The sequence below is a fragment of the Ictalurus furcatus genome, chromosome 7 (assembly GCF_023375685.1).
Source record: "Ictalurus furcatus strain D&B chromosome 7, Billie_1.0, whole genome shotgun sequence".
NCBI lineage: Eukaryota > Metazoa > Chordata > Actinopteri > Siluriformes > Ictaluridae > Ictalurus > Ictalurus furcatus.
The window spans coordinates 23346606-23365907 of record NC_071261.1 but is presented as its reverse complement, the minus strand read 5'-3'; the positions used below and the strand labels follow the sequence as shown (position 1 = coordinate 23365907).

Sequence of the window (19302 nt, the reverse complement as noted above, 5' to 3'; positions counted from 1 at the left end):
TCTATCAGAGACACGAGACCCAAGAATACAGACGAGCTGAAGGCCGCTATCAAAGCAACCTGGGCTTCCAGAACACCTCAACAGTGCCACAGGCTGATTGCCTCCATGCCACGCCGCATTGATGCAGTAATTCGTGCAAAAGGAGCCCTGACCAAGTAAATTAACATATTTTTCAGAAGGTCGACATTTCTGCATTATAAATTCTTCAGTCTAATATTTTGAGATACTGGATTTTTGATTTCCATGAAATCATCAACATTAAAACAAAAAAAGGCTTGAAATATTTCACTTTATCTGTAATGAATCAAGAATATATGAAAGTTCCACTTTTTGAATTAAATTATGGAAAAAATTTACTTTTCCTCGATATTCTAATCTTTTTAGATGCACCTGTAATTCTAGGCCAACATTATAAAGTTCGGTGTTACCAGTTGTCTCATATTTCTATATCAAAGTTAAGTAACTGTTAAGGGTAGGATTTAGTATGTAGTAACACTTTGTTATGAGGTCCACAAATATACATACTTATCTAATGATTCGGAAAGAATGTTGTGTGTATACATTAATGGTCAAATTAGTCATATAGAATAGGCATTAATAATGGTGATAGTTAAATACTGACTTCTTGTTGTTAATAAATATTATGCCAAATTACCTTTTTTATTCCTTCATTCAAATGAAGCCCTATTCATTTGTAGATGAGCAGCAAGGTTAACTGATCAGAGGTCACACTTGCCAATGGATTTTTACATACTGGTTCAAATCCTCTAGAAGCAAACAATAAAGGTAACCCAGTATGCTATCTAGGGTTTTGACCTGGCCCAGGGCTCTATTTGTGAATGGTGATGGCCAGACAAGAGAGGCTATCAGATTAATCAGAGAAGCCAGAGCCTGAGGATTGGAAAGATGCACTGATAACTATATTGTATTTTATTTTTAATGTATCATTCCATAGCCAAACTTGGCACAAACCAGTATTGTTTGTATTTATTACAATATCCATAGGTGAATCTCATAGATAACAGTTGAAGATATTAACAGTACTACAGCCTATTTAACTATTATGGCTAGTATATGTCACCTATATAAATATACAGTAAATATGCAGTATATTATATATGGACAAAATGTGTTTAAGATTTCTAATTGCAAAATGACTATTACATACATTATGTATTAAAAATTATATTGTAAATAAAATATATTATTCAGCCTGTGCTTTCATTCACAGTAAAACCAAACTCCTGTATTTCAAGCTTGAGATTACTAAAATGTTCTGAAATAGGTATAATAATCATATATTTATTTTAATCTTAGATCATCTTAGATACGAGATAAATTTGACAATATTCAAGATATTTTCACTTGCTGTCATTTTTTGCAGTGAAGAAGTAGTGTATTGGATCATACTTGACTTTCTGTTTAAAATACCAGGTCATTATAGGTGTGTGTGTATCAGCATGTGTGTGTCTTGTATAAGCTATGACACAGGATGACTTTTATGGGGTATGCAGACCAATTAACATTTGAGTCAATTCTCGTAATTAGTAAGCCTTTGTAGAAAGGACCTCATGCAGAGACCAAGACACATGAATGTGCATTGCACTTAATCACAAGTGACATACTTCTGGCCATAACAGAATTTTACGTCAGTGGACTCTTGTACTTGGCAGCCAGTATCACAGGCACAGGGTACCTAAGGTGGGGTGTCAGAATATTTGTCTTCATCAATAAAATGGTAGGGCCACTTCAGAAACTGGCTTAAGGTAGATGTGTTTGAAAGCTGTTTATTGGATTATATGATGAGATGTCAAAAATGTAACACTTCCCTATGACCTTATCAGTTTTTCCCTACTGAGATATCCCACACACACCCTGACTTTCATCCTGACACACAACCACACACGCTTACACCTACCCCTCCCACAAATAAACACAGAGCCTGCACCTCCATAATATACTCATGTCTACATCTGCATAACTGCCATCCTTTTACGCCTTTCACTTTCTAGACCAATAACATGTCTCCAGACACCCACCTCTCTGACTTGCATATAAAACCCACTTCATTCTGCTGTTGGACCACTGTGATCAGCTCTCAGTGGACCAGGTGAGGTCATAGGCGTGGGTACTGGGAAGAACACTAGGATGAGTTCTCAAATGCAGATAGTGGTGTTGGCTGTGTCCCTTCTTGTGTTAGTGAGTAGGGTCAGAACAGCTCCCAGAACCGACTTACTGGCTCATCTGCTCAAAAATGAGGCAGACGGGAAGGAGGTAAATATAATTTGTGATTTTCTTGAAAAATAGAATTTAACTAGATTTTATTTCATAGTGCAGCATTTTAATATCTTTATTTGTAATGCTGCGATTACTTTTATTTTGTCATGCCAACATAAAGTATCATTTTTATTTTATTTTTTTCATTTATTTTATGCAATTTTTATGAGTAAACAATTTACATTTACCTCTAACTTCTATTAGGTTTAAGAAATGATAGCAGGGCAAAATTATATAATAAACTATAAGAAATCTTTTTGATCATAAATGATATTGTTCTGTTGGTCTTGCTATTTGTTCCCTTACACTTTTCTGGATAATTTACCTTAACCTTTGCATAGGACCTTTCCCGCATATTTCTGCTGAAGCTCATTTCTGAGCTGAAGATCCTAGATGAGAATGACACCCTTTCTGATGATGACATGGAGCTGAACCGCATCCTACGACATCTTCCCTTAACCACGCGTGAACGGAAAGCCGGCTGCAGGAACTTCTTCTGGAAGACGTTCACCTCTTGTTAGCCACACCACTGCATGAAATAGCTGCAATGGTTGCATGGTAGTTTTATTTAAAAAAAAATGTTTATGCTTTAGTTTATATTGTCTATTCAGCCCTCATGCTTGGTGGAATCCAATTCCTGTAGAGCTGGATCTGGAGTAGCCAGCTATAAAGGTGTACATGTGTATAGATTTTTGTTTGGTTGTTTTAACCAAACATATTAATAGACAAATAGTGGCTATGGTTATATCCGACCTATGATGAGACTAATTTTGTGCTTGTGTAAAAAGATTGTCTTGGGATATGATGTGGAACAACAGTATAGTCCTAAATATGGGTTCCAATTATTAAAAAAAATAAAATAATAATAAACATTGGTTCTATTCAACTCAAGTGACTCAAGTGAATGAAATAGTTTTATATATCTGCAATAATCATAACTCATAATAATTTACTAACAAATCTAAGTGTTGGTTAGACCTATGGTTGATAAACAAAAAATTAGCTGCTGTACTGATGGATTGGCTTATGAATTTAAGTTTCTTAATCAATCATTAATGAGTGTCAGTTTCAAGGTTTCATGAGTCACAAACAAAAGGTGAAATTCTGCTGCATGAAGAACACTTGTTCATTAGTATCAGTGGGCACTGATAAAATATTTAGGATTAAACATTTTGATGGCACTGATATTGTTGTACTTTGTGGTAAGAAAGTTAAAACATTTCCTAAGGGATGTGTTTTCACATCACACGGGCACGTTACTGTGTAAATTATAGGTAAAGCCAAAGAATAAGTAAAAGTAGAAATAAAAAGGAACATTACAAATACTGAATATCTTTGATTGCTTAAAAACAGATTTAAATTTTAAAAATAAAATCAAATTCAGTCAATGATGCCACAACCTTTCAAACACTTTTCAATTTGCAATTCAGTAAATAAAGAAAAGATCAACTGATATTTTTTGCTTTTAGTTCTGTTAGGGGGTGAATAATGACATTAGTCTTAGCATTAATTATTCTGCAAGTTCATGATCAGAATCTAAGGCAGAAATTCAAATCATTACACAAGTTTCACTATCAGAAAATGCAAGTCAATCCAATCAAAATCAATTAATTTATTTTAACCAGCAGAAAGGCCAAATGAAAAGCTCAACCAATAATGAGGGCATTTTTATACTAAAAACTGTTGGCAAAAAGAGCACAAAAGCTAAAAGCTCTTCAATAACAAAAAAAAGGGCCTGGCATTCCAACAACCTGCAATATATGTGTTCAATAAAATAGCCCCAGCAACCAAGATGGACAAACCAAAAGGCCTAAAGCTCATTTACCTGGATGTAGTTATTCCTACATTAGCTATTCAATAAGCAAGATGCTCTTTTTTGTTTAGGTCCTTTTAAGAAAGACTGCACCCATTAGGATTTCTTCAGAATGCAATTTAAAACCATGTCTATCCTGAGGGCTGTAAGTGGCAACCTTATTTTAAGGAGGCACTGAAGTGTAGACCCCCAATCTCATTTTTGTTTCCTTTTATATCTTTGAATTTAGCTCACTACACACTTCACCTACAAATCCTTTTCACTACATCTCTAAACCTCTTTGCAGCAACTTTACCACTAAGGTACTATTTCATATTCACATCAATCTGCATAATACAGTAGGATCATCCTCTCATAAAGCTCAACATGTAAATCTTACTAAAAAAATCTCATAACAGTTTTAAACACTGTGCCATCATGTTAATCTGAGGTGTTTAATGTAAGGTTTTAGGTCCAAAAAAACTAGTCCCAGATCAGCAAAATGTATCTTGACAAAGAGCCAATTGTGGCACAGACATAGAATGAACACAAAGAGCTGGTATTTAGTCTCGGGTATTAAACAGAACGGTGATATCCTTCAATAACAGTGTTCAGTTCAGAGTCTACCAAAAGTCTCCATACATAGGGGAAATAAACACTTTTTTAGCAAGATATCTTCCAAGATTGTTCTTCTTAGTTTATATTATATTTTACACACACAAAAAAACTTGAAATTCTGGATCAGGACACTGTCACAAGGTTGTGATGGACATGCAATTACATGCATAATACCATATGTGTTAACACAAGCACAACATGGGTGGGAAAGTTGACTCTGTGTGTGTTTACAAAGAAATGGAATGTAGATCATGTTTTATAAATAAAGTTACATTTTGTTAAAAGTGTTAATTTCCCCTATGTATGGCTTTTGAGACACCCTCTAATTCATTGATATGTCTAACATTTCCGGCAGAGACCAGCAGAGAAGGTGTGAAGTTAGTCTTAGAGTGTTATAGCACAGAGGCTAAATTAAGTTTCATGTGCTCGTTGTTGTCTGTAGAATAGGTGATCAACAAATACAGATCTTAACTAGAGGACATGTTAATAATAAAGCCATTTTTGTGAAATTCAATTAACTACCGTCATGATTTCTGTTGGGTTATTTTAATTTCGATTATTTAATGCAATCAAATACAACTCAGTTGGTGACAGTACAGATTCTCAGTGACAGTAAGTCTTAGCTTTAAAGTAGAAAAAACCCTGATCATGCCCTTAACAGGTGACTGTTAAGAGAAATCAGCAATTTTTATGAACAACCACATGTGTATGCATGCACACACATGCTATTCACAATGAATAATCATCACCCCTGTAAAGTAACCATCTTGTTTGTTAATGTTAAGAATATTACTTGCCCTCTTAAAGTGGCCTATGCGAAACACTTCATTCATATTTCACGGCTCTATAAACCCTGAGTATGTAGAATTCAGCTATAATGTATGGGAACTTATTTCATTGCCTAGTTCTCTGCTAATATAAAGGGGGGGGGGGAAAGGATAGTTAAGCCCTACTGTGAGCACTTCTTTGAAAATCCCGCAAAAAAAGATACAAAATAAAAAACAAAAAGCAAAAAGCCGTCAAAGAGAACAGAAGATTGTTGTTAGCAGTCAGTGGAGATTTTGGCAGAGAGATCCTGGATTCGTCGGGCACTGCAGCTCTTGCACAAAATGTGACCGTCCAGGGGGTAGCAGCCTCGGCCCTCTCCTTCAGATGAGAGGAGCAAACCACACTCCTGCAACACAAACACTCAACCTCTGACTACTTGCTGATAATTAATTAATTAATAGACTCATTTGCATTCAATTTAGAAAGCAACTGAACTTCAAGCGTGTGTTTACCTCACAAATGTAGCAGTTGACATGGAAACTGCGATCCAGAGCCACAATTCTCACTGTCTCCTCCTGACCAGGCTCAGGCATTATGGGCTCCCCACACACAGAGCATCTTGGGGCAAACTTCCTGTTCACACAGGAATATACACAGTGTTTAAAAATATGCCCACTATAATTTAGATTGAACTAAATATAGCACAGTTTTCAACCATATCTAGATTATGGTCGACTCTTTATGTCTTACACAAACTGATTTGATTAAAAGTTAAATGTACACAGATAATCCCACAGAAGCACAACTGGCCTAGCATGCTGAATACATGTGAAAACACTTGGTTTGACAGAAAGGCTAGCACATTTTTTGGACTGAAGCAAGTGTATATATTATATATATATATATATATATATATATATATATATATATATATATATATATATATATATATATATATATATATAATGGCGCTAAATTCTAAGGGTATTTTCACACCTGGCACATTTGAAGCGTTTGTTTATTCCCTTGGTTTGGTTCATTTATACATACATGAACACGGCAATCGCGCTTGGATCAAAACAAGCGGGCTCTGAAGTGATTCGCTTGTGGTGAGAAAGCAATCTGACCCAATGGACCAACAAACCAGCATGTATAGCAACGCATGATGGGAACTGCGTTACGTAAAAAATGCATTTGTTTTGCTAATGGCTCACGACATTTATCCTGGTTAAACTTGTACCAAAGTTAAAGGTAAAATGCCGAGGTAAAATGCCTCACTGAAATTTGGTCTGATGAACAGGTTTCTGAACAACTTCCAAAAACGCATAAAAACAGGAGGTTTACAAGGTGTTTGGTGAACATATAAATTAGATAAATTACAATCACTACATCTAAAAAAGAAAGCCACAATAAGCGCGCAGAGCTGCTATCCAACCATTTTGATGGATAACCACTATGCAGAATGCCGGAACCTAAACAGGAGCACTCTGACCAATGAGAGGACAGTTTACTCACATTTGACTTGCATAAACACATTTTGGTACGATTTGAAATGCTGCCTTGTGAAAGGGAACCAAGCCAAGGAGAAAATGCAACAATTTAAGTCCCCGTTTTTGAACAAAGCACAGATCTACAGGTCTGAAAACACCCCAACTCTACATCAGCACATTTGCGGTAACCTGTGGAAATCCTCAATGCAGTGAATCTGTGAAGTGGCATCCACGGTGAAGGGAACACCATCGAGACAGCAGCCACAGACTACACAGGTGAAGCAGCGTGGGTGATATGCCTTCCCCATTGCCCGCAGGATCCGGTCCAGGATTGGTTTTGAACACTTTGAGCAGCGCTCCAATGTACTCTGTAAACCAAAAAACATTTGAGAAACAAGAGCCAAACTGAAATAGTTATCAATTAAAAGACAGGCAATGGAGAAATTCCATTCCAGTTAAGCAATCGAAAGTAATCACAAGACAGGGAGTAACATCTTGAGAAGAGAAAATGAGAAAGTGAGATTAAAAGAAAGAACAGTGAATAAGGATGAAACACTACAGCAAAGGGATGTGAGTGTAACAACACCAGTTCCACCACAAATGATGCATTAAGATGTCTAGGAGAATAATGGAGGGGAGAAGGGGTGGAAGGCCATTCACAAAAACACAAACGAGAAAGGAAATATAACGCAAAGACAAAAATGAACTTAGAGGAATTTAGAGGGTATAATTGGGGGGGGGGGGGAAGCAAATAGTGCTAAAGAGTAATATATAGTGCTTATTATAGAGTTAAAAAAAAAAAAAGACTCACAATGTAACAGCTCTCACAGTAGCTCTTTTTGTCCAGTGCATAGAAAGGCTTGCCTCTGAGTTGGGCATGGCAGGTGATACATGTGAAACATTCCACATGGAACACCTGCTCCATAGCGATACAGCCACTCCCATCACCGAGCACGTTGTCTCCACACCTGGCACACCGGCCTGAGAGAGTGTCAATATTACTCTTTAACGTTTATAAAATTAACAACCTACTCCTTGTTTTTAAAAGCATGAATGAATCTCTGTGAAGTTGGCATCCCATGAAATGAAATAAATCACCAAAACTATGGCATGTTTGTATGCGGCAAAAAATGAACGTTTGTGCAGGTCTGGTGTTTGAGCTATTAAAGATGATATTTTTTTGGCTGCGTGACGTCACTCTCCACCCCATGTCTCTCAAATCACTCTAAATCGGCGCCGTTCATTTGTGCTAGGATTGTGCTGTTAAAACAAATACTATAACTATTTCCCTTCCTTAGATATAACAATAATGTTTTCGGGAGCAGTGACGTCACTCTCCACCCACATTTAGTCTAAATCGCACAAAACCGGTGCCATTTGTTTGTGCTCGATTCGTGCCATTAAAATGAACATTGTATCCATTTCCCTTCATTAAAAATAAATAGATTCCGGGGCAGGGACTTCTCTCTTTACCCTAAGCCATCCAAATCGCTCCAAACCAGTGCCGTTTGTTTGTGCTCAATTTGTGCCATTAAAAGAAACCCTGTAACAATAATCCATAGCTGGAGTGGCTCATAGGGAAAGTTATGGGTGGGCCGCTCATAAATTTCGCCAGCAGACATACCACTCGCCTGCTTTCTTTCCGTACCTCACACACACACACACTCACAAACAGAAAAAACATATGTTACATTATTGCATGACTGATAACTAAAGTAACTAATTACACTACATTTGTATCTAAAGCAGCAAATCAGTTACCTATGCATTAAAAAGTGCCATTTTCTCAAGTCACTTGGCTCAGAGGGCATGGACACACTCACTCTCTCTCTCACAAAAAAAAATTATATCTCAAACACCAAACTAGCACAAACATTCACCATAAACATAGAACAAACAAATGGCATAGTTCTGGTGATTGTTTAATTTCAACAACTTCACAGAGATCATGAATGAGCCATCATACCGAAGTATTCCTCTGTGGGAGGATGATTCATGTCATACACCAACTTCTTAGTGAGGCGATCCAACTCCTCCTCTGGTCTTGGCACTGGCCCCTGGTGTTACAAAATAGACAACTGGGTTTACACCCCAAAAATATTTCTCTGGGTTCCTATTCATAAAACCAATCACTAAGAGTTTGCCTAAGTGTCACTAATTGACTTCCTTGCTAAATACATCCATTAAAGTCCTATTTATGGAACTGCTAAGTGGAACTTTTGCTAAAGAACTCAAATTCCTCAGTAAAAGCCAATCAGTGATTGGCTTATGTGGCAAAAGTCTGCACGGTGGATTCGTATGTAACCAAATTTTTATATTTTTATATACAAAAAGTGAACGTCATATAGTATATTATGTCAAAACAAAAACTAAAATGCTTACTATTTGTAAAGCAATTATGGCTAAATGTCAGCATATACTCTATATGGCCAAATGTTTGTGGACACCTGACCATCACACCCATACGTGGTTCTTCCCCAAACTGTTGCCACAAAGTTGTACAAAGCTCACTATTGTACAAGATTTCTTTGTTTGCTGTAACATTACAATTTCCACTCACTGCACCTAAGGGGACCAAACCTGTTCCAGCAGGACAATGCCCCTGTGTACCCACTAAGCTCCATGAAGACATAGATTACCAAAATTGATTGGCCTGCATAGAGCCCTGACCTCAACCCCAATGAAAACTTCTGGGATAAATTGGAACGCCGACTGGACCCCAGGTCTCCTCGGCCAACATCAGTGCCTGACCTCACTAATGCTCTTATGGCTGAACGAGCAAATCCCCACAGCCATGCTCTCAAAATCAAAAAGCCTTCCCAGAAGAGTGGAGGTTATTACAACAAGCAAAGTGGGGACTAAATCTAGAATGGGATGTTCAAAGAGCACATGAGTGTTAAGATTAGATGTCCACAAACAGATTAGAGTTAAGAACTCTCGTGAAGTCTTTCACCTTCACTAGAAAATTCTTACCTTACTAGTCTGGTAGCTCTGCTCTTGTCCTTTCTTTCCTGGTGGACCCTGTACCCTACTTGGCACCTGAACACCACCAGAGCCTGCCTTATATGCTGCTGGATCACCATGGGCCTGCTGGGATGGAGGTGGTGGTGGTGGGTACCAGCCCTGTCCCTGCCCTGGGACTTCTGAGTAATGTGGGGGAGGGCAAGTAGCATGCTGGCGAGGAGGGGGCGGGGTGTAGGCCTGCTCTGCCTGTCTCCCACTCTGAGAATAAGTGACAGGCTGAGCGGTTTTGACCTGCACGGTGAAGCGTGGCCCACTCAGGGTGGAGGCAGTGGTGTAGGAGGCTGGCACTGGTTGGGGGTAAGGTTTGTGTGCGGAGGACGACTGGGACGGATAGGCATATTCAGGCTTTGGGGTGGACTGATAAGGTGGAGAAGGATGATACTGGCTTTGAGGATGAGGAGGGTAACCCATGATGGGTCTGGTCTGGGACGGAGCACCTGTCTGGTTGGATGGTTTGTAGCGCTCACTGTGAAGATGCTTATTGTAAGGCACATTGTCGTACAGCTGTGTGGACTGAAAATGAAAACGTAAACCTTTCACTTACTATGAAATAGACTGCCTAGATTTTTAAGTATGATTTCATACATTTCATTTATTCATTTTCACAAACGCATGCAACTGCAAACACAATACTGTAAATAATTCATAATGCACGCATCACTCTAACACAAAAGCACCACTGCGGAATCTGATTTACCACACAGTTGCATCGTACCTACATACTAAGAAATATTTCGATCTTTATATTGTTATAATCAATCTGAACACCCTTATTTTTTAAATTCTGCTTATTTTAAAAAAAAAAAAAAAGTCTAATGCAAAGTGTTAATTCCTAAAACAAAGATAAGAAAGATACGACTGAGGAACTAGCGTACCTGTGTGCTTGTGTTCTGAGGATGGCTGTCCATGTCAGCCAGCATGCACGTGAGAGAATCTATCTCTGCATCAATACTAGAGAGGTGTTTATCAGACCCTCGTGTCTGAAAATGACAAGAAGTGACAAAACATATTTATTCATAATCCCCTGATTTACTACAATTCATGTAACAAGCAACGTATATTTTCAAATGTGTTTCCAGAATGTGCTTTCAGAACCTGACTTCAGCAGCAAATAAAATAGAGATCTTTCTGTAATGTGTAAATGACAGAAAATATCCATTTCCTTTATAATCATTTGAGTTGACGAAGTGATTTCCACAGCCTAGAAAATGTGTCAATGACTCACTATGTCAACATTCCACTATGCAATCAGCAAAAGTGATCCACTGGCATTAGGAAAACAATGACAATGGTGTCTTTCTTCATAACCAGACACTCTCACATACAGTAAATCATAGTTTGTGATGCTCTGGTTTGTGACTCACATGGTGATCATAGCTAGTCATGTGTGTGTTCCAGAAGAGATGATCGTCTTTGGGTCCGTGCCCTGGGAGATAATAGTGCTCTCCTTGTGGAGAAAGGGGGTGATAGGATGAAGACCCTGAATAACCATCTTGGTGCTGGTGATGCATGCTTCCACCTAAATAACCACACATACACACAGCACTGTATAAAAGCAAACAATCCTTTCAGACTGGGCAATGTCTTCCATTTTGTCATCCAACCACATGTTAAAATGTCCCTCAATCCAAATCTTTGTTTAAACGATCATCAGATTCATTTTTTAACAAACAGGAAAATTTTAAACCTTTTGTAGTATCTATTACTAGTATATTAAAATCAAGATAAACAATCCTGTCACCCTCAGAGACACTCAAAAATGTAAGCTATTTGCAAAGAGAACAGACAAAAGACAGTACATATCTGCAAATAGGTCAAGAAACACAATCAAAAACCAAAGACTTCTCTGCTGGCCTATGAAAGAATATAAGAATAAATATATATTTTCAGTCTGTATACAGAACTGAATTTGTCCATATACTCTTGATTGTTTTCCACTCCCTATTGTGCTCTTGGCAGAGAAAACTAAAAGGTGGGGACAAAGCCTTTAAGCCAAACAGGTTTTATTCACCACCGTTTCCAAGAGAAGTGTCAGTCTGAACTTGCCTCTCAGTTCTTTAAAGTTTCCAGAGAACAGTTTAATAGTGTAATCCTCACCAGGTAATCAGACTGTTTAGATGCATCACTGGCAAAGGCATTTTAGCTGGCCTTGATTTACACAGTCAAACATTTCAAGTGCAGCCAGTCAACATGTCCAAGTTAAGAGCATAGGGATTGAGATTCATTATGTGATCAACAAACTTTACATAGCCACTTTGATGTGGGTCTAGTAAAACAGAAACAAATTAAATCAAAGTGCTGTGAGGTATAACAGTTGGATTTGGTTACAGATTACTTTCATGGATTTTGAAATGTTTAGAAAGAAATAATAATTAGGACTTTTTTATTTTAATGGTAAGGCCTTGTAATATATGATGTCCACACTGAGACCTATTCCATTTAACACCAGACATTTTAATTTCAGACCATCTTGCATATCTAAACTGCATGCACATCTGAGTGTGTACATACAGCAAACACCTTATAAAAAGTATTAGACTTTCTCACCTGAGGGTCCAGTGGCTATGTACCTTGAGGGTACACCATTCCCACCTGCTGCTCCATTTTGGTCATACACACCATATTTGGCTCTCTGGTCAGGTGGACCTTTTTTGGGTGGTCTGTAGAAAGCAGGTCCAGAGTGTGACATCTGTGCTGCGGGTCTCTCAGGGCTACTCAGAGTTCTCGGAGGCAGCCAGGTAGGACCGGACATAACAGGCTTCTACTGGCAGAGCAAAAGTTGTTGTTTTTTTTGTGAGAAGCATGAGAATAACCGTGTGTGTATACGTTAATTAAAATTTAAGATAAACTAACTCATCGACATAAAAAAATAATTATAGCTTGTTTATGTAAGTGTGTAAAAGATTTGCATAAAAGGTACAGTGTATAAATCAAATCAAACGTCATAGTAAATGACTACAGTCCAAACACTCCGATAATGTCCCCAATCAAACATCAACAAAGTCATAATTATGGCACTGCACATCATCACAAATGGAAGCCTGTTCAGGTTTTCTGCTTTGTATACATGTACGTAAACAGTTTCCAGCTTTGCATTGGCAAATTGTAGTTGCTACAACAAACCTTTGGTTAAAAAGCAGGAAAAGGGAACTATTCTCAAGCAAGAGGGGAATTCCAGGGGTGCTCCAGCAAACAGCCTACTACACACAAAACTACCACAGGTGCAAAGTTCCTCTTGATCCCCCATTGGCACAATAGCCATTGTCCTGATTTTTAGACCTTACCCTTTGTGTACAAACCTCTACATCAAAATAAGATCGGAAATCTTGTGCGATTATTTATTTAATTATTTAGTCGACCCATCTGGACTAGCACAATAATGTCCACTTCACAATGGTGAGCAAACCCTGGAATACTGGTAGCTTTCTCATGTACAAAGCGGACTGCAGTGATGATGGTGAGGGCTACTGGGCAAACATGGCCTAAACTTGCAACATAACTGTATCACATTTCAGCTTCTGATTTGACTACATGCAACAGGTGATATCTACATTCAGTGTGTGTGGTCACAACATGTTTATAGACTATTTTGAGATTGTTTAAACAACACAATTGTTATCTCACTATACTGTACAGGCCTGCATCCAAACAAAACGACCAAGTAGGAGATGTAACCGAGCTATGTACCGACACCACACCGACTCCGTTTTAATCTGTAGCCGTTCAGGCGCAAACTCAATTCCGAGGACTGCTGGCCAACACACACACACACACACACACACACACACCAAGGTTTCTGCATCATGCTTTCCTAAAAGAAGGTGAATTACCTGTAAGCACGCTCGAAAACAACATGTTGCATTCACCGGTAGCGTTTCCGAGTCATTAGTGGGAGGGTGCGCTATCTAACCTCTTGTTTAACCTGCGAGCAAATAAACGTCGCCATAAAGCGATTAAAATCATCACAGCAGCCCGGATGCTATCAGTGCTGAGGTTATTTATTGTGTAGAAACCCGTCATATGTAGCATTATTGTTGTTATCAGTTTAACAGTGTATCCGTAGCCTACCTCTGGTCAAAACGCTGGCTCTATCCCACCACGTCTACAGCCGGACTGACTCGACTCTCATCTGGGAAATGAAACAGTTTAGGCGTGTCTATTTAAGGGATAACATGTATCTATTCCTGTCTGGGGTTTTATTTTTTTTAAATCTGGTAAACAGGCAAAGGCGAGTAGGTCTGCAAACCCATGCATTGTAGCTACTACACATATTATTTTGTTTTGCGCATGTCATATAAAATACAAGAGCGCGAAACTTCCGTCTTCAATCCTGTATATCACTGTAAAATAAATAAAACAACAACTAATAGCCTAGTAGAAGCTGATAAGGGTTATTTTCTCTATTAAAGATACAACGTCTATTTGTTTGCATGAGCATGCTAACTGTAGCCTAAACACACCATGATACACACCTAACACTTCCCTCAAACAGCCCGACTTAGAGAGAAACAACAGGAAAATGGCCTACATTACTTCGCCATGCATTCGACGTGTTGCGTGGGTAAAGCTTAAGAGTTTTTCCGTTTTAGCGTCTACTTCATCCCAGTGAGAGACTTTCCCGTGGATCCGGGGCCCGTAGCGACATTCTAAACCTGTGACGTCAGGTCGGTGAGGGGCGCGCGTGCTGCACCGTGCAGTCAGTATCCCATATTGGAATGACAGATGGCACATAACCTCATGCACAGAAATAATAATCAGCCACCAAAGGCGAACTAAATCCTTACTTGGCACAAAGGTAGTTGGATAATATAATATAATATAATATAATAATAAGTATTATTATTATTATATGATATTATATAATATATATGATTTACAGGTATCACGTTCTCAAAAAGAAACAGGCAGAGAGAGGAAGGTTACAACTGTTATTTTCTCTCTGTCTCACTTACTCTTTTTTGCCTTTGTCAACTAGACACATAATATTTTGAGAATTGAATGATATCACATGGCTTCTTCTGAGAAATCATTTCTCAAAAGAGTGTACAGTGATGAGGTTGGAGAATACATGGTAAGGCATGTGAGAACATTCCTCCATACAGAATCTCTCCAGATCCTTCAAATTTTGAGGTCCATGCTGGGGGACTCTCCTATTCAGTTCACTCCACAGGTTTTCTATGGGTTTCAAGTCAGTGGACTGGGATGGCCATGGCAGGATGTTGATTTTTTGGTCAGTAAACCATTTTTGTGTTGACTTTGATGTATGTTTTGGATCATTGTCCTGCTGGAAGATTCAACCATGACCCATTTGAAGCTTTCTGGCAGAGGCAGTCAGGTTTTCATTTAATATCTGTTGATATTTGATAGAGTCCATGATGCCATATGTCCTAACAAAATGTCCAGGTCCTCTGGCACAAAAACAGCCTCAAAACATTGAAGAGCCAGCACCATATTTAACTCTGGCCATGAGGTACTTTTCCATATGGCTACCTCTCTGTGTGCACCAAAACCATCTCTGGTGTTTATTGCCAAAAAGCTCTATTTTGGTTTCATCTGACCATAGAACCCGATCCCATTTGAAGTTCCAGTAGTGTCTGGCAAACTGAAGACGCTTGAGTTTGTTTTTGGATGAAAGTAGAGGCTTAATTCTTGAAACCCTTCCAAACAACTTGTGGTGATGTAGGTGACTTTGGATTGTAGTTTTGTAGATTTTCTGACCACAAGACACAACTAACTTCTGCAATTCACCAGCTGTGATCCTTGGAGATTTTTTGGCCACTCGAACCATCCTCTTCACAGTGCGTTGAGACAATATAGACACACGTCCAATTCCAGGTTGATTCATAACATTTTCAGTTGACTGGAACTTAATTATTGCCATGATGGTGGAAACGGGTCTTTTCAATGCTTGTGCTATTTTCTTATAGCCACTTCAAATTTTGTGAAGCTCAACAACCTTTTGTCGCAAATCACAGCTATAGTCCTTGGTCTAACCCATTGTTATGAATAACTTACATTTACATTTACATTTATTCATTTAGCAGACGCTTTTATACAAAGCGACTTACAAATGAGAAAATACAAGCAAAGTGATATATCAAGCAGAGAACAATACAAGTAGTGCTACCATACACGATCCGTTAATTGAGTTCCAGAAGAAACAAATTGCGCAGAGTAGAGGTGTAAATGCCAGAGTTATTTTTAAAAAATTATTATTTTTTTTTTATGGGTTGGTTAGGTGTTAATGGAAGAGGTGGGTCTTTAGCTGTTTTTTTAAGATGGTGAGAGATTACCTCTCTAAGGGAATAACTAAGGGAATTTGGCCTATGTGTCACCTAATATTTATACCCCTGTGAAACAGGAAGTCATGGTTGAACAATTTCCTGTTCCTAGTCACCCAGGTGTACTAAAAAAAAAAGTAAATTATCAATGGGAATATACTTCAAATATATTTTTCTCGAATTCATAGGGCTGACAATAATTGTTGCATACCTATATTTAACAAAGTTTTTTTGATAAACCAGTGTTTTGTTTGCAATTACTTGACATCCATGAGAGCAGAGTATTTTTGTGAATTTTTTAACAAAATATCAAAAGGTTAAACAATAAAGGCAATTTTTCACAGCCATCTTAGCTCATGTTTATGAAGGGTGCTGATATTAGTGGAGGGCACTGTATATACAGCTCCAGCCCTTTTTCAGGTAAACATACCACAGACATGCATTTTGTACCTATAAAATTACTGAGTGGACCCCATTCTCAACAAACAACTCAGTGTCTCTGCTGGGTTGAAAATAGTAGCAGCAGTCCTGTGGTCAGAAACTGAGGATGTATGAAGACACTGCAGTGCTATGAATGGCCCACCACCCAAATACGTTCTGGTCAGCAGTGGTCTTATGATGGTTAAGAGGGACAGGGTGCTGACAATTTCTGCATAGCAGATAGGCTACAGACACTAATGGTTTGTGTAGGTAAAACTTACACCACATTAGAGAAGGATTTGTTCAAGGATTCCTCAAATTATATTAAAATGCTTGGATACATGGATGAGAATGTCATTTCACACCAACAAACAACTGTATTGCAGTTAGAATAGGCTTTCCAGTGATTCATGGAAGAAAAGATAACCTGTTGATGTCAAGAGGAAATGACAGGGCTATACCATAATTCCTGGAATAATTTTTAGACTATACTGGAGTCACAAAGCTATAGGCTACATTTTATGCACATACAGTATAAATCTCAGATTATAAAGTAATGCATTTAGCTAATACAATATATTGCAGCTGGTAATGTATTTGAAAGACTAAAATAGAAATTAAGTTAGGTATATACAGTGCCCTCCACATATATTGGCACCCTTGGTAAATAAGAGAAAAGAAGGCTGTGAAAAATTGTCTTTATTGTTTAACCTTTTGATCTTTTGTTAAAAAAAAATTCACAGAAGTACTCTGCTCTCATGGATGTCAAACAATTGCAAACAAAACACAGGTTTATCTAAGCTTACAGTAACTTACAGTCTTACAGTAACTACTTCACCAAACAAGTGAAAATGCTTTTAATAAAATAAGTGAAGTTAGAATCAGAGAGTGGACAATGAATGAATTCATCTTCAGTAGCTCTTTTATTCTGGTCAAGGTCGTGGTGGATTCAGAGCCAATTCTGGTAACACTGGGCACAGGGCAGAATGGGACACAATAAATACAACCCTAAATACAAAAGATTTCTGTATATGATAGAGACACTTGTTTATTATTATTTTTATTTAAATGTCAGAAGTGAACCATCATGGAACATTGGTTCTTCACATACTGTAAACCTGAGGGAATGCCTCAGGCTCGATCGGACACTACCCTCACTTTGTGTGACTGTTGAGTGAGAATAGGGTACTGCTGTTAGCACTGATTTCTCTTCAGATTTATTTATTATTAAAAGGCGTGTGACATTACCTCCCATTAACAACACTAAGTTGATTAAAATATATACTGCACTGTATGTGAAATATCATTATTATCAAGAAAAAAGAAAAAGGCTCTTAAATTGATTAGTGAGTTAATTGTGGAGTTTACAGCTTATAATGGTAACCACATCTAAACCCCCCTTTCTCTACTTTTCCCATGACCTTGGGGTAGTTGTCACTCTTGCTTGATTCATGGGCTTCCACATGGCCCTTTTCACTTTCCAGTAATTTACCACCATTTTGAGAGACTGCTGAGGAAATGAATAGTGTATTATTCACACTTATGACACACACACACACACACACAAACACACACACACACACACACACACACACACACACACACACGCTTGTCTGACTTTCCTTGTGACATAATGAATAATACAGCTAATAAATAGTATGCCTGCACTCAATCTAACCATAACGTTTACCTCAGTAACTAAAAGGACACATTTTGGCTTTTTATTATTGTTATTATTTAGTTAGTTAGTTACAGTTACAGTTACATTTATATAGCGCTTATCTAGACACTCAAAGCGCTTTTACATTGTATGGAGGAAATCTCCTCAGCCACCACCAGTGTGTAGCAGCCACCTGGATGATGCGACGGCAGCTATATTGCACCGGAACGCCCACCACACACCAGCTATTAGTGGAGAGGAGAGTGATGTAATCAGTTCAGGGATGGAGATTATTAGGGGGCCATGATAGATAAGAGCCAATGGGGGAATGGGATTTTTAATGATCACAGAGAGTCAGGACCTTGGTATTAACGTCTCATCCGAAAGACTGTGCTGTTTTTACAGTATAGTGTCCCCGTCAGTATATTGGGGTATTAGGCCCCACACAGACCACAGGGTGAGCACCACCTGCTGGTCTCACTAATACCACTTCCAGCAGCAACCTTAGTTTCCCCCAGGAGGTCTCCCAACCAGGTACTGGCCAGACTCAACCCTGCAGGGTGATATGGCTTTTTTCTAAATAAAAGCTGCAGTTGTTAAAAAGCTGTTTTCCTTGGACATGTGGTCCCTACCATGATATAAAAACAAAATGTACACACACACACACACACACACACACACACACACACACACACTTCTACATAATGCTCCTACATTCCACTTCAAAGGAAGCTCATGTTCAGTATTTCTCTTTATTGTTTTTCTTATCGAGTTTTTTTCCCCCATGTTTCTGCCTCCTGTCACCTTCCTAAAGAGGACAAACAAACCCCCTCTCCACTTCAGCCCAACCGGATAGCTGTTGTATATGTCCTTATATGTCCACAACAGCTTCAACAGGAAGAAGCCGTTTATCATGGCTGCAGTTATTGTTTTAACAGCTGCAATAGTGGATTTTGCCATGATATAAAATAA

General features: G+C 38.4%; 2 protein-coding genes across 13 annotated transcripts; one reads left to right on the top strand and one right to left on the bottom strand.

Annotated features, from left to right (window-relative positions):
• Positions 1-2059: 2059 nt before the first annotated feature.
• sst5 (somatostatin 5) lies at positions 2060-3522 on the top strand. The gene is made up of 2 exons (XM_053630124.1): positions 2060-2298; positions 2619-3522. The coding sequence occupies exons 1-2, from the start codon at positions 2149-2151 to the stop codon at positions 2796-2798; spliced, it is 330 nt and encodes a 109-aa protein (XP_053486099.1). The 5' UTR covers positions 2060-2148; the 3' UTR covers positions 2799-3522.
• Positions 3523-3869: 347 nt separating this feature from the next.
• Positions 3870-14686, bottom strand: trip6 (thyroid hormone receptor interactor 6). Of its 12 annotated transcripts, none has more exons than XM_053629328.1 (12): positions 14498-14686; positions 14038-14098; positions 13800-13891; positions 12517-12733; positions 11334-11488; positions 10845-10949; positions 9919-10482; positions 8912-9002; positions 7757-7926; positions 7135-7313; positions 5968-6088; positions 3870-5861 (listed from the first exon to the last, which is right to left on the bottom strand). In XM_053629328.1, the coding sequence occupies exons 4-12, from the start codon at positions 12719-12721 to the stop codon at positions 5730-5732; spliced, it is 1722 nt and encodes a 573-aa protein (XP_053485303.1). In that variant the 5' UTR covers positions 12722-12733; positions 13800-13891; positions 14038-14098; positions 14498-14686; the 3' UTR covers positions 3870-5729. The 12 variants fall into 12 exon arrangements, with proteins under 12 accessions (XP_053485303.1, XP_053485306.1, XP_053485302.1 ...); XM_053629331.1 differs by having other exon boundaries at positions 12517-12730; positions 14442-14685; XM_053629327.1 differs by having other exon boundaries at positions 12517-12730; positions 14498-14685.
• Positions 14687-19302: the final 4616 nt, after the last annotated feature.